Raw genomic sequence first — 13,969 nt, 5'->3', positions numbered from 1 at the left:
GTGGGGGAGGGAGTTAACTCCTTTTATAACAGGAAGTAACTACTAGGAGTGAAGTAAAGAAGAGACTAGAGAAACAAGATTATAACTATAAATATTTTTTTGGCAGATCAAGAACTAGACAGTCAAGTCATGTGACAACAGGGGGCAGCTGACTTATCTTTAACCCCACAGAACACTTCTTCAAAACAGACAATTAAGGAAGGCTTAAAATCACAAACCAAACCAATGAGTATCTAACCTGGAGCTCCAGTAACTGCTCCTCCATTGACACTCAAAAGAAAACTGTTTGTGTTTGAGTTTGCATCATGTACATGTGTTGGCCTGAAGGTGTTTAAGCACACACATGGTTTAAATGTAAGTGTTATAAAAAATGACTTATTGATCCAAACATCCAGCGTACCATCACGCTTTGCTATTTCTTTCCTTTTTTCCTTAACGGTAAACAGAAGAATACAAAGTGAGCAGTTTGACGGCTATTGTTGCTTAACAAATAATAAAGCACATCATACAAAGACGCAACAACTGAAGCATAGTTTTGAGAATTGATAGCATGAAAAATATTGCCAATGCCAAAGGAAAAAAGCATTTGTTTCCCTTCTGAATTCTTTGCTGGGACTGAAACAAAGGTTGGGTTATGAAAAAGCTAAATGTAGTTAAGCCATCATGTTCAGACTGTTTCTACTGCTTGACTTTTTCTGCACTTCTGAGTTTAATTGCTTAAAAAAAAAACATATTTGGACCCAAAAGCTTATATTTTCAATACATGTTTTGCTATTCCATTGTCAACAGAACCTGGATGATGGTATCTGTGACAAAACTTAAATTCTCAGGTCCAAGCTGGCAGTCTGTTCAGACCGTGGAAATGACTCTCAAGGACTAACAATCCCCACAGGGATATTTTTATAGCAGTCAACAGCAGCAGTACGGGGCTGCTTGACAGGATGAGGTTTGGAGATTTAGAGTGAGCACAGCATCAGTGCTGCCACGTTAGCAGTGACTCTGTCTTTGTAGCTGTTGCTGTTCTGTCTTTATGAAGTCTGTTTGGCCACTGCCTTCCTCCGTCATATCAAATGCTCCCACTTCTGCCCAGTTTCATCTTTTTTACTGTTTCCATTGATTTTCATTTTTTGCAGACTACTTCTACAGCTTCAAGCGCAATGTGTAAGCATTTAGAGAGTTGGTCTACTGTTTCAGAGAGTAAACATGGAAAACAGTCAAATGCATCAATGTATGCATTAGGGCTGCACAATTAATCGTTAGAAAATCGCGATAACAATTCATACTTATGTGCGATCTCATTTCCAAATGACAACAATTTTAAAAAAAAAAAAAAAAAAAAAAAAAAAAAAAGATGATGATTGTACCGCATTTTGATCCGGGACATAATCTGCATGAAAACAAGCGCTCACTCTTCCTGCTCAACAAATGAGAAGGGCGGAGCCTTATACCACGTGATACAGAAGCCAGCTGGCAGGGAAAAAACAACGGAGAGCACGTGAGAGAAACTGCCTGAGGGGAGAAAACACAATGAGCGCAGAGGAAAAGCTCACTGATGGCGGTGAGAATGACAACCCCACTGTAACATTAATTCCAAGAAAAGGTTCTCATTCCTCCGTGTGGAAGTTTTTGGTTTCAAAGAAGACGATGAGAGTCAAAAAGATGTCATTTGCAAGCTGTGTTTTGCCATAGTAGCAGCACCGCAAGCTAACACTATGAATTTGTATAACCACCTTAAACATCACCATAAAGTGCAATATGACGAAGCTGTAAAGGCCAAGAAAGTGACAGGAGAAAATCCGTCCCGGTCAACCACATCAATAACGGGAACCTTATATACAGCGCTTCCCCATACCCGTCGAACTCCCGCAGGCACAAAGAAATTACGGAGGCTATCACTTATCACCTGGCTAAAGATATGGCTCCCATCAACACTGTGCAAAACAAGGGATTTAGGAAAATGATCAACACCCTAGACAAACGCTACGCAGTGCCGTCCCGCAACTATTTTTCAAATGTTGCACTACCTGCTCTATACACGCAGTGTCGAGCAACGGTGGAGACGGAATTACAAGCAGTACAACATTTTGCGGAAACCACAAAATGTGAGGCATTTATTGTTTTTATGTTCAGTCTCAACTGTTACGAAGTTGATGTGCAGTTAATAAGTGCAATAAATATTTATATTGGAAAAGAAAATCGTGAGAGAATCGTGATCTCAATTCTAAGCAAAAAAATCGTGATTCTCATTTTATGCAAAATTGTGCAGCCCTAGTATGCATATTTCTTTCTCACTGGTTCAATCTTCCCACAAAGCTCTTCAAACCCTAATAATATGAGTTTGGTTTGAATAATACAATGATGTTTGATCTTCGCTTGTAGCTAGTTGGAGAAATCAATAAATTCAGTGAATCAATATGTGAAGCATTTCTGATTCCTTCTGGGCCAACATGGAAACCAGTTTTGCCCTTTGGCTCCTTTCTGCTGTTTCTGTGGATAGAAAAGCAAAACATGGTCTGAATCAGGGCAGACTGACCTGATCAGAAGAGCATGCTCTCTACTAATGCCTCGCTTTTAATGGATTCCCTCTTAGACCCACTGACTGAATTTTTTGCAGGCTTGACAATTGGTCAGTGTTACGACCCCCTCTGCTAGGCGTCAGGGGAGGAGTAACATAAACAAGCCCCCCACACAAACTGAGTAAAGTAAAAGGGTTTTAATTTCAAACTTTAAACAAAAAACCGACAGGGCTGTTCAACAGACCACTGGGCAAACAATTATTACATAACGAAGAAAACAGTCAGGCGTAAAAGCTAAGGGTAACTAAGGCAAGCCAGCATCACAAAACTCTAATGAAACTAAGCTCAGCTGTATATCAGGTTTAAACAAAGAGCAACACAGCAAACAGGTTTAACAAACAAGCTTCACATGCGAGGCAGATGAGGAGGACACTGCATGTTCACTTCAGAGCAGCAGTTCCCCATAGTGTGAAGGATCTTCAGCCTTTTATACTCCCAGGTGCAGACAATCAGCCAGTCAATTGGTCTTGGAGTGGTCATGGGATCTCCAGGCAGCCAATCGTCCGCGAGGTCTGGCACACTGTGATCTGCATAAAAGAAGGCTGGCACAGGACTACCAGCAGCCAGTCATCCACGAGTCCTGGCAAGGGTAGTCTCACTCTCTCCAAGGCCCAGGGCCGTAACACCCCTCCCCTTAAAATACCAACTATGTTGGGCAGGAGCAGACATTACAGAGTGAACAAAAACAAAGAACAAACACAGCAAAACATGTTTACAACCAGGACAGACCATCAGCTAAAACATTTTCAGACCCCTTTTTGTGGTGAATACTCAAGTTGTATTCCTGCAACAACAGAGCCCAGCGCATAAGGTGCTGGTTATGATTAAACATGCGAGCAAGGAACACGAGTGGGTTGTGGTCGTGTACACAACAAGGGGCAACATGCTGGACCCCAGGTATACGTGAAAGTGCTGAAGAGCCAACAACAAAGCCAGGGTCTCCTTTTTAATGGTGGAGTAGTTTAACTGATTTTTATTGAACTTGCGGGAAAAGTAACAAACGGGGTGGTCCAAACCCTGCAAGTCTTCTTGCAACAGCACTGCCCCAGCCCCGACAGCACTGGCATCAACCTCAAGTTTGAATGGTCGCGTCAGATCAGGTGCAGCTAACACAGGAGTGTGGCAGAGGAGGGCTTTCGCACTCTCAAAAGCATCTTGACACTCACTTGACCATATAAACTCAACCTTTGGGCTGAGTAGGTCAGTCAATGGCTTGACTACAGAGGAGAAATTTTTACAAAAATTTTACGACCTCTTACTCTGACATGTAAGAGGTCGATTTCACTCATAGACCAGAAGAAATGGAATGCAAGAACAAATTTTCTTTAAAAAAAAATAGGAATAAAGAGACAGAAAATTGTCCTTGAAACATTACCACCTATTACCTAGAAAACAGCTGGAAAGCACAGATGAACGTTTAGAGCCTTTAGTCCCTTTAAATCCACATTCCGAGCTTGCTTGTTGGTTGGATGAAGAAATATGTTTGACTTTGAAGGATATTATTTAGAGTGGGTCTGAAATAACTATGCTCTAAATGTGGTCCACCGATATAAAAGCCAAATAAAAAGAGAAAACCAACCATTTTCTGTAATAAAGCCAACATGGTATCAACCATTAGTGAAGTCCCTTCTTCAGGCTTCAAGGTGAACATCTGGGCTATCTTGGTGTTTTTAAAAATGAATTGGAGCAATTGGTGGAACTGAGTCACAGAGGGTAATATGTCAAGAAAGTATTTTCTGGGGGGTTACTGATTAAGTGGGCAATAAGGTCATTTTCTGTACCTGTACTAAAAGAAATCGCCAACAAGTGTAATCACCCCCTGCCGGACTTGGATCTAGTATCCTCCTTTAAGGCAACATTTTCCATGTACATGGTCCTACATGTGTGAAACACATCTCGCTTCTAGTGTCCTATTTAGAATAGAATAGAATAGCCTTTATTGTCATTGTACAGGGTACAACGAAATTGGAGTGCCACTCCCTTGGTACAAAAATACAATAATAAATATAAATGTAAAATATAAAAGGTACAATAAAACAAACACTAGTGAGTACGATATATACAGGATAGCAGCATTAATATAATGATAGTATGAATAGCAGCATAATATAATGACAGTGACAGTATGGTATGGCTAAGCAGGTTCAATTGTTTTTGTGCTTATTTACTACAGTGATAGCTCTGGGAAAGAAGCTGTCCCTGAATCTGTTTGTCCTGGTTTTATGTGACCTGTACCGTCGGCCTGACGGTAATAGTTCAAACACTTGATTGCTGGGGTGAGAGTAGTCCTTGATGATATTGCCAGCTCTGCTGAGGTACCGGGAGTTTGCAATGACCTCCAGGCTGGGCAGAGAGCAACCAGTGATCTTCTGGGCTGTGTTGATGACCCTCTGCAGTACTTTCCTGTCTGCAGCTGAGCACCCTGCATACCATGTTGTTATGCCGTACGTTAGGATGCTCTCTATGGTGGCTCTGTAGAATGTCACCAGCAGCCTGTCCTCCAGGTTGTTCCTCCTGAGCACTCTCAGAAAGTGGAGACGCTCCTGGGCCTTTTTTTTTTACCACCGCCGTGGTATTTGCAGTCCAGGAGAGATCATCAGAGATCTGCACGCCCAGAAACCTCATGGAGTGTACCCTCTCCACACAGCTCCCGTGAATGTAAAGTGGGGCCGGGTCTGCTCTGCCCTTCCTGAAGTCGAAGATAAGTTCTTTAGTTTTCGTGGTGTTCAGTTGGAGGTTATTAACTGAACACCACTCAGTCAGTCTGTTGACCTCATCTCTGTAGTCCGACTCATCCCCCCTTGAGATGAGTCCAACCACTGTGGTGTCATCTGCGAACTTTATGATGGTGTTTGAGAGATGGGTAGGGGAGCAGTCGGATGTGTAGAGTGTAAACAGGAGGGGACTCAGAACACATCCTTGTGGAGACCCGGTGCTGAGTGTGATGGTGCTGGACAGGTGGGGGCCGAGTCTGACAGACTGTGGTCTGTTTGTCAGGAAGTCTTTGATCCAGAGGCAGATGGGGGTGGAGAGTCCCAGGTGAGACAGTTTCTGGACCAGGATCTCCGGGATGATATGATTGAATGCTGAGCTGAAGTCCAGGAAGAGCATTCTCACATAGCTTCCTCGGTGCTCCAGGTGACTCAGCGCAGTGTGGAGCGCTATGGTGATAGCGTCCTCGGTGGATCGATTTGTCCTGTAGGCAAATTGGTGGGGGTCCAAAGTGGGAGGCAGACTGGCCCTGATGTGCTGACAGACCAGTCTCTCAAAGCTTAAGGGAAATTGAAGAAACATGGAAATTCTTAAGGAAAAACCAAAGAATTGTAATATGCAGGAGAACTGAGGCGGCCCGATAGAGGCGGTAGTGTTTGCTGTGAAGCAGGAGCTTGTATGCCTGTGCTCTAAATGTTTGACAGTGCTTGAAGGCAGAAACGTGAAATTGTCCGTCCTCTCCTTGCTTATCAAAATATTGCTTTCATCATTTTATGATGTGACAGCAAAGTGCACATCTGTAATACATCTCTTATCATTGGCTCAGTAGATATTTAAGCAGTGTATATTTTGTGTGACTGGGGGAGATGAGGGGGAGTGTTCTTGAAAAAGAAGGGGAAAAAAATCCTTCAGACTGGCTTATATCATCACGGACTTTCCCTCAGCATCCTTCTTTTTTTATGACTGTTGCAAAAAAAAAAAAAAAAAAAAAAAAGCTGCTTCAGATGTTTTCAGCCTTGGCTCAAAGGGAGGATGTGTGATAGAGTTCACAGAAGCAGCCGAATATTTTGGAGGAATAAATTAGCAGCTTGGTTCTTTGGTGCTGTGCCAAGACTTCTGGGAAGTAATCCAGCACCTTGGAAAGATGAGATTTGGATGACACATTGGATTCACTCTAATTTGAGGTTAATTGAATTGAAAATCCCCCCAGCTTCTACCAACACAACATATACATACAGGAAGGGATGATGAACTGTGTTATGGATGTGTTGGTTGTTTCATACAGCTGGGGTTTCTGAACCTCTCAAAATATTCAACAAATCTGGATTATTGATCAGGATTACAGATGCTTCAGCTTTTTAGTCTTTGTTTTTTCTTCTTACTCTAAGGGGGTCTCTTAAAAAAAATTTAAAAAGGTTGCCGAATAGCTACAAGTAATGTAGAAAAAAGTTTCAAAATAAGAGTCAAAATTAATGAATTCATATATGAAACAGATGAGAAAAAAATCTGTCACGTTTTAAAAAATGTAGAATTTTGGTGAAATAGCAATGTTAATTGTTAGCTAGAGGATCAATAAACAACCGAATTGTTAGCTAATTTAGTCCATAAATGGGTAAAATAGTTAAAATTATAAAACGAGAAGACTGAAATTTATAGTAAAAGCTGCACATGGGTTACACTTTTTTTTTAAACATTGAAATTTTAGGCTAACAGTTGAAATAGCTAGCTAACAACTTAGATTAACTCTCAAAAGTTTTAGCTTGACATAATGTATAAAAACTTGCAGTTGGTCAGTAAACATAATGGAAAAACTAGCAAATGGGATGGTAGCTATTTAAAGAAGATGAAATACTAAGGCAATAATTAAACACCAGTTACGACAGAAACCATACTGGTAACCTGAAAGCAATGTATCAGTAAATGATGAGCTGTAAACATCGACATACAGTTTAAACTGAATTCAAATTAACACATTTGCCACGTCATATCCACATCAGCAAATGTTTGAGGATTGTTATAGATTAAAATGGGTAAATATGCCATTGAAGGCGGAATATTTACCTTTCATCTTTGATCCTTATGCATAATTTTCATGACAAAACTGCTCCATTAGACTTTTGTGATTTCCCCCAACCCCAGGTTTCTCATGGTTATAGTACACGCAGAGGGAATTTTTCATCTTTATATTAAACAAAAGATCTTGCACCATAAGACCCTGTCCTTTTTTTAAATGTTGAAAGGTAGTTTGTTCCAATCTTTGCAAATAGATCAAGTCAAATTTGCAAAACATTTTTGTTAAGCAAAATGAGGCACGTTGACGAAAATGCTTCTTTGCTATGTGTTTGGAAGGTGGTCATCATGATTACTTTTGAGATGCTACTAAAACTGGTATTTATTGCATGTACATTATCTTGGTCAAATTCGGATTAATCTTTTCTGTGATATTTATTGGAGTGAGCTCAAATCAATCAGATCAATGTGATCTGGTGGTTCTGGGGCTGAAAGATCTTGGGGACCACTGTACCAGTTAAATACTTGCTCTGGTGCCCACGTTTCACCCTGACCTCTCTTTTTCCCCTAGCTTTATTGTTTGTGGTTTAATCTTAATAAATGACTAAGAGGAAGATGCATTCCTGGAACAGAAAGAGATTGAGGGCAGCGATTGTTTGTTAGTTCGGTAAATGGGGTCTACAGAACTGACCCCGGCATCGACGATGTCTGAGCCCTCTTCATGTCCTGGATTTCACATTCTAATAATGACTAATGTGTTTGCCGACGTCAGCCTGCTCTCATTAGCATGATTTATAGCCCCGGCAGTTTTCAGTAAACCAGAGGAGCCGTATTCCAATTTATTCAGGTCAAATTAACCATTCATAATTAGACACCATAACCTTTCCCGCTTTCCTTTCCTAGTCTCAATGCGCTTTACAATGCAATGCAAATGTTCATTGTTTAATCTCCCTGCTTGTCATTAGGGAGGCTATGTAAGAATCGCCCCATGCAGGGCAAAAGTTTAGCCTGAATCAATCTCCTAAAGCTTAATAGCTAATGGGCTGATTTATTGCCATGTAATGAAGGTGAAGGCCTTCTTTTCTCTAATGGTGGCATTGACCCTATGGAGCCCCTCAGCCATTATTCCAATGTCAAAACTGTGCAGCTTATATTATTGCTGCAATGAGTCATTTTAATATAAAGTATATCACCTATAAACTTACTAATCTCCAATTACTCTACTTGGCTAGAGTTGGCTGTAGGAATTATTTGAACAATTTTACAAGTACAGAATTGGCAAGTATTCTGAAATCTGTTACATCATATTGATTTTTTTATTATAAAATATGACCTGAAACACACACATGGTATAACAACATTTTGTATTAAGGTTAGGTGATTTTTTTATTTTATTTTAATTTTTTTACCAGCTATAATCCAATGTATGTGTCTGTGTGTCACAAGATTATGTTAAAGGCACATAAGTCATCAGGAAGGAGAGCAACAGTGCTCATATTTTATCTCACTACATACATATTTATCAGCCACGACGTTAAAACCTCTGACAGGTGAAGTGAATAACATTGATCATGCAATAGCCTCCTGTGAGTCTTTGGGCTGTGACATGTCATGCATTTTGAGGTTACCTAGGCACGCACAACCTACCTAAAGGCTATTGTACACTCCTCAGTGTCACTGGCTTCCCCCAGCAGGACACTATGTTCTGCCACAAAACAAACTGCCCAGGAACAGCTGAAGAAACATGACAATGAGCCCAAGGCACTGACCCAGCCTCCAGCCTCCCGCCTCCCCAGATCCCAATCCAATCTAGAATTGGCAGCATTCAGTGGACCTAGCCTCCTCCATGGAGGCTGCAGCCCACAGCCCACATGTCCCACAGGAGCTACTGCCAGCATTTTGGTTACAAACACCACAGGATATCCCCAGAGGTCCTGTTGTAATGCCCCAGACAGGTCAGAGGCGTTTTGGTGGCGTACAAGAAAACAACCCAATGTTAGGCAAGTGGTATCAGAACTTTTCCAACTATCAGAACTTATTCCAGTTTTCATTGGGTTGAAAAGTGGCGCACGTCATAGACAGATTGTCAGTCTATCACAGGACCAACAGGGAGAGACAGAAAGACCAAAGTTGGATTTCATTATCACTTTTAAATAAATTATTTCCTGGCTTTAAAGTATTTTTTTAATATTTCAAATTGGATAAGGCTAATTGGAGCCAGACCACTTGAGGCGGGATGCATCTCAATTGAGGCCTTAAGGATTAAGTAGCAGAGACCTCTGTGTGTTTGATAGACAGCACCTCTCACTCTGGTCTTGATTACTGCTGTTGTCTAATTTGCTTTGCTTTGCTTTAATAATGTCTGATTGGAGAGTGTTTGGACAAGACCAGATTATATGTTTTTGGACTAGCTGGGAAATGATGGGGAATTTTGATGTTTGGCTTTAAGTGATGAGCTGTCATCTTCTTAGCCTCAGTTAAAAAAAAAAGTAATAAAGAAATAATAAAAGTTAAAAAAAAGGATGAAGGGAAAGTGTGAGGACGGAGACAAATCGGAGGACCAGCTGGCTTCTGGTTTGTTGGTTTTGGCCGGTTCCCCCGTTTTCAGTGCCTCTGATGTCTGTTGGGATTAGGAGTACCTCTCCAAGAGGCAATGGCTGCCAAGCAGCATCAGAACAGAGACGAGCAGAATGAGGGATGAAGGATGAAGGTTGGGAAGTGAAGCAACAAAGGTGGAACAAAAAGTGAAAGAATTACAGCTGGAAAGAAACAACTGAGTGCAGAGATAAAGACATTCTGTCAGTCATTTGAGCAGCTGCAGATTATAGTTTGAAGGTGTGAAAGGACTGCCGCCTTTCCTCCTTCCACCCTTCTGATATTCAAAATCCAATTAGTGGATGTGTTAGAGGGAGCTTCTTTGTGACAGTGGGCCATTTGTAAGGAGGAACACTGACAGAGGTAATATTTTAATGCAAAGCGTATCTTCCTTTATTGTGTATATAATGTTCTATTTTTATAGTCCTTAGGAAATGTTCTTCTTCACATTTTTGATGTTGATGCAGAGAAGAGGTGCAAAAAAGAAAAAAAAAATGGTTCAGTGAGGCACATTTATTTGTCTGAGTCACACTGGACCTCATTCGTGTATTACTATGAGTGATTTAGACTTCTTTAGATAGAGGGGATATAGTGATGGGCAACAGCTGTGCAAGTTAAACAATAATAAGTTAGAACAGTTTCCAGGTTCTTTATTCCGTTCTGTGACTTATTTGGTATAGCTACTAATGCTTTGGACTGGTCCGGGTCGAACCACTGGGCTTGTGATACACCTGCAGAAATTTTGCTTGAAGCCTTAATGTTGTCCCTTCTATGCTAGTTAGTTCTATGTTAGCTTTTTTGGGAGCTGGAAGCTACCATGTTTGGACAAGAGGATGGAGTACCAAAATTATCAGCTTGGTTAGGTATTTGCACGTGAAACTGTATGAACAATTCAAAGAAACACTTTTTTCACTCTGTTAATTGGTGCTAAGAAACTATTAGTGCTAATAAAATGCTAGAATTTAACTTAACAGAATAGAATCACAAAACATCTTTGCTGCTGTGTTTGAGACTTCTGTCCAGGCTTCATTTTTTTAGCCCCAGAGATTGCAGCTTGGATAATGTTTAATGAAAGCAGAGTTTGTTGAATTTGCAAGGTCTTAACTTTTTAATGTAATGTGTCCTAATATATTATATATTGTGAGTTAGCACTAAATAAATACATATTTAACTAAGTTTGTCAGTATCTTAGAATGGTGAAGGTACACTTTGATCATGACTTCTTTCTTCTTTTCAAAAGCCCCAAGCCTCTGCAAATGATTTTTGACCTCAAAATAACAGCCCAAACCATGTGCTCAAAGAGTCTTGATGTGACATTTGTTGCATTTTTGTTTTCTGCTGCTTTAGTTTGACTGTTTGGTAAGCTGGAACGTGATCCTCTGCAGAGTCACTGTAGACGTCAGATTTGGATGCAATTAAATAATTTGTCTAACAGTAGACAGATGGATTAAAAGACACTGCTGAGTCATGTCTGTCTGTTGGAGACTATTTAGGAAGCACAATTTGTGTGGCTTGCTTTTCCAGTGCATCTGTTTTGTCTTTGCTCACAGTGGATAACATTATAACTGCGACCATTCATGTCCAGTTGGTTTGTAACAAATGGCATCTTAGCAAGATGTTCCCCTTTTGAGGTGGTGTTAAATGCAAATGATTTTTTTGCCGGTTACTGAATATTTAAACAAAGTGAAAAGCGATGGATGGGTGGATTAATTTGGACGGAGTGCATTCAATTTTATACTGGCCTTAACAACACTGGACTTTCTGAGCTTTTCTCTGCAATGGTTGACAGCTTTAGAAACATTAACACTAGACAGATGGCCATTGAAACATGGCTTTAAGTGTGACTTATTTTTATATTTATTGACCTGTCAGAGCTGACTGGGCATTTGAGCAGAAAGACTTAAAGGCTCCATTTAGAGCAGGATTGATTTCTGTCAAAGGCGAGCTGTGATGAAAGACTGGAGAAAATGTGCATGTATAAGCCCCGTCTCTGATTGATTGATTGACGCTTTCAAGTTGCCCTGTCTTTATATGTCGCCATATATATAGATTTTTTTCCCCCTACCATCCACCCTGTTGCAGTGTATTTGCCATTTTAGGCGATGGAACTGACCATTTGACTGACACCTCACTCTGAGTTGAGATTTACTGTCACTGCTGCTAGAGAAACACTGGGAAATGGCACAGCTGCCATGCATAGGACCAGTGGCTCAGACATGAACTTTAATAAAACTCTTTGATCGTGTAATTTACTCAGTGAAGGGATTGTTGTTGGGAAAAGGGTCCATAATGGGACATTATGAGTTTTGGGTAGAATGAACATCATCACAATTTTGGAAACAGCACTGTTTTTCTTTTTGTTTTGTTTTTTTAGTTCTTGCCAAAAGGCTTTATGACCGCACGTTAGAGGGGCTGATTTAATTCCTTTTTCATTCCTCGCAGTTGGTTTCTTCCTCTTGAGGGTAACATTCTGTCTAATGACTGCAGATATAAAAAAAAAAGAAAAAAAGTCAGTGAGTGTAGAAAAGTAAGTAATATAAAGTTTTTCTCTGTATGGGTGATGGGTGATGTAGAGGCCTTAAGGGGGACGTTTCAGTGTGGAGCATGTGGCAGCAGCAGATGTCGTGTTTGATGGTGACGGCTAATGGGTTAGATTTCTTTTCATCTTTTTTTGAAGAGCATTTTTTGTTGTGAAGGTTTCCTATTTGTGGACAGTTTTCTGAAGCAGTTCATGCCACTAGGTCCTTATTTACCTGCGCGCATTAACGGGTATGTTATTGATCCCCTCTATACCATTATGTAATTTTTTTCCCCTCTTTAAATTATGCTCTCTCTCATGTTGTCTCTTCAGAACACCTTAAGGTGGCACTAGAGGAGTACATGGTACGGCTGCCAAAGGTTCGCATCCTGAGGACCAAGAAGAGGGAGGGTCTGATCCGGACTCGCCTGCTTGGAGCAGCTGCCGCTAAGGGAGAAGTCCTCACCTTCCTGGACTCGCACTGTGAAGCCAATGTGAACTGGCTGCCTCCACTGCTGGGTGAGGACTTCATTATTGAACCTTGACCCTTAACATGAGCCCGATCCTCAACCGGCCTGCACTGTGTGCCCAGGTCATAACCTTAGTGATGGCTGCTCTTTACATGTGACGTTAAACTCAATTTGGGAAAAATAAAAGTGTCCAAAAATCTATTAAATATGATTTTGTTTTTAAATAAATACAATAAAATATACCAAAAAGTGGGCCAGTTGCTGGGCCAAAAAATCAGTCAACGGCTCTCATTACAACAACCATCATGGTAGTTTTAATGTTTCAAGCACACCTGGTCTTCATCAGATATTGAATGTTGTTGGTCACGTGAGCTCATCACGTGAAGATGTCCATTCAGAGCCCATATATTACATAGTTGCTGGATAAATAACATCTCTAACTCATGTGTGGATAGTGCATTACACACTGGTAACAGAATGAAATATTATTGAATCTCTGAATAAGTAAACAAATAAATTCATCCAAAAAAGAAAAATGTAACACTTGGGGGGGAAAGCACTAAAAAATAAATGAAAAATGAAATACAAAATGAAAGTGAGGAAACAAAACAGAAACCTCCAATACAGGTTGTATACAAACAGCCAGCAGCTGAACCAGCCAGACATAAAAATACAAGGAATCATAAAAAAAACAAAAATAACATCCATTTATCGATTGAGACCTTTAGGAGCCGAAGTGTAAATCCAAAAGAGTTCTTTTTGTTAGAGTAAAGCGTTCTCTCTTTGGGAGATGTACATGCTCAGTGCCAGCATAACTCAAGCAAGCCACAGTGTGATTCATACGCTTGGTGATTAGCAGCTGAACTTTGCTGATCATGCTTTCTGATAGCACTCGATGTGTATGCCAGCCCACACAGACATTTAAGCATACATATCATTTTGAAATCCAGGATATGAGTTAGAATGAGTATTTTTTACTCAATATATGGGCTTGGACTGCATAGGATTTCCATGTAATGTGATCATGTGACCAGCAGCATGTGATCTAAGGTGCCTCTGCTCTGTGTATTACTGTCTGAAGGGCAGGT

General features: G+C 40.5%; 1 protein-coding gene across 1 annotated transcript in view; it reads left to right on the top strand.

Annotated features, from left to right (window-relative positions):
- The window catches only part of LOC100711410 (polypeptide N-acetylgalactosaminyltransferase 10), a 117,445-nt gene that overhangs the window by 68,944 nt on the left and 34,532 nt on the right, over positions 1 to 13,969 (top strand). The window contains exon 5 of the mRNA XM_005472302.4: positions 12,745 to 12,930. Coding sequence (XP_005472359.1) covers positions 12,745 to 12,930 — 186 coding nt within the window. The remainder of the gene's footprint in view (positions 1 to 12,744; positions 12,931 to 13,969) is intronic.

The sequence above is a fragment of the Oreochromis niloticus genome, linkage group LG10 (genome assembly GCF_001858045.2).
Source record: "Oreochromis niloticus isolate F11D_XX linkage group LG10, O_niloticus_UMD_NMBU, whole genome shotgun sequence".
NCBI classification, from domain to species: Eukaryota; Metazoa; Chordata; class Actinopteri; order Cichliformes; family Cichlidae; genus Oreochromis; species Oreochromis niloticus.
This window is presented reverse-complemented; position numbering and strand designations above follow the sequence as displayed.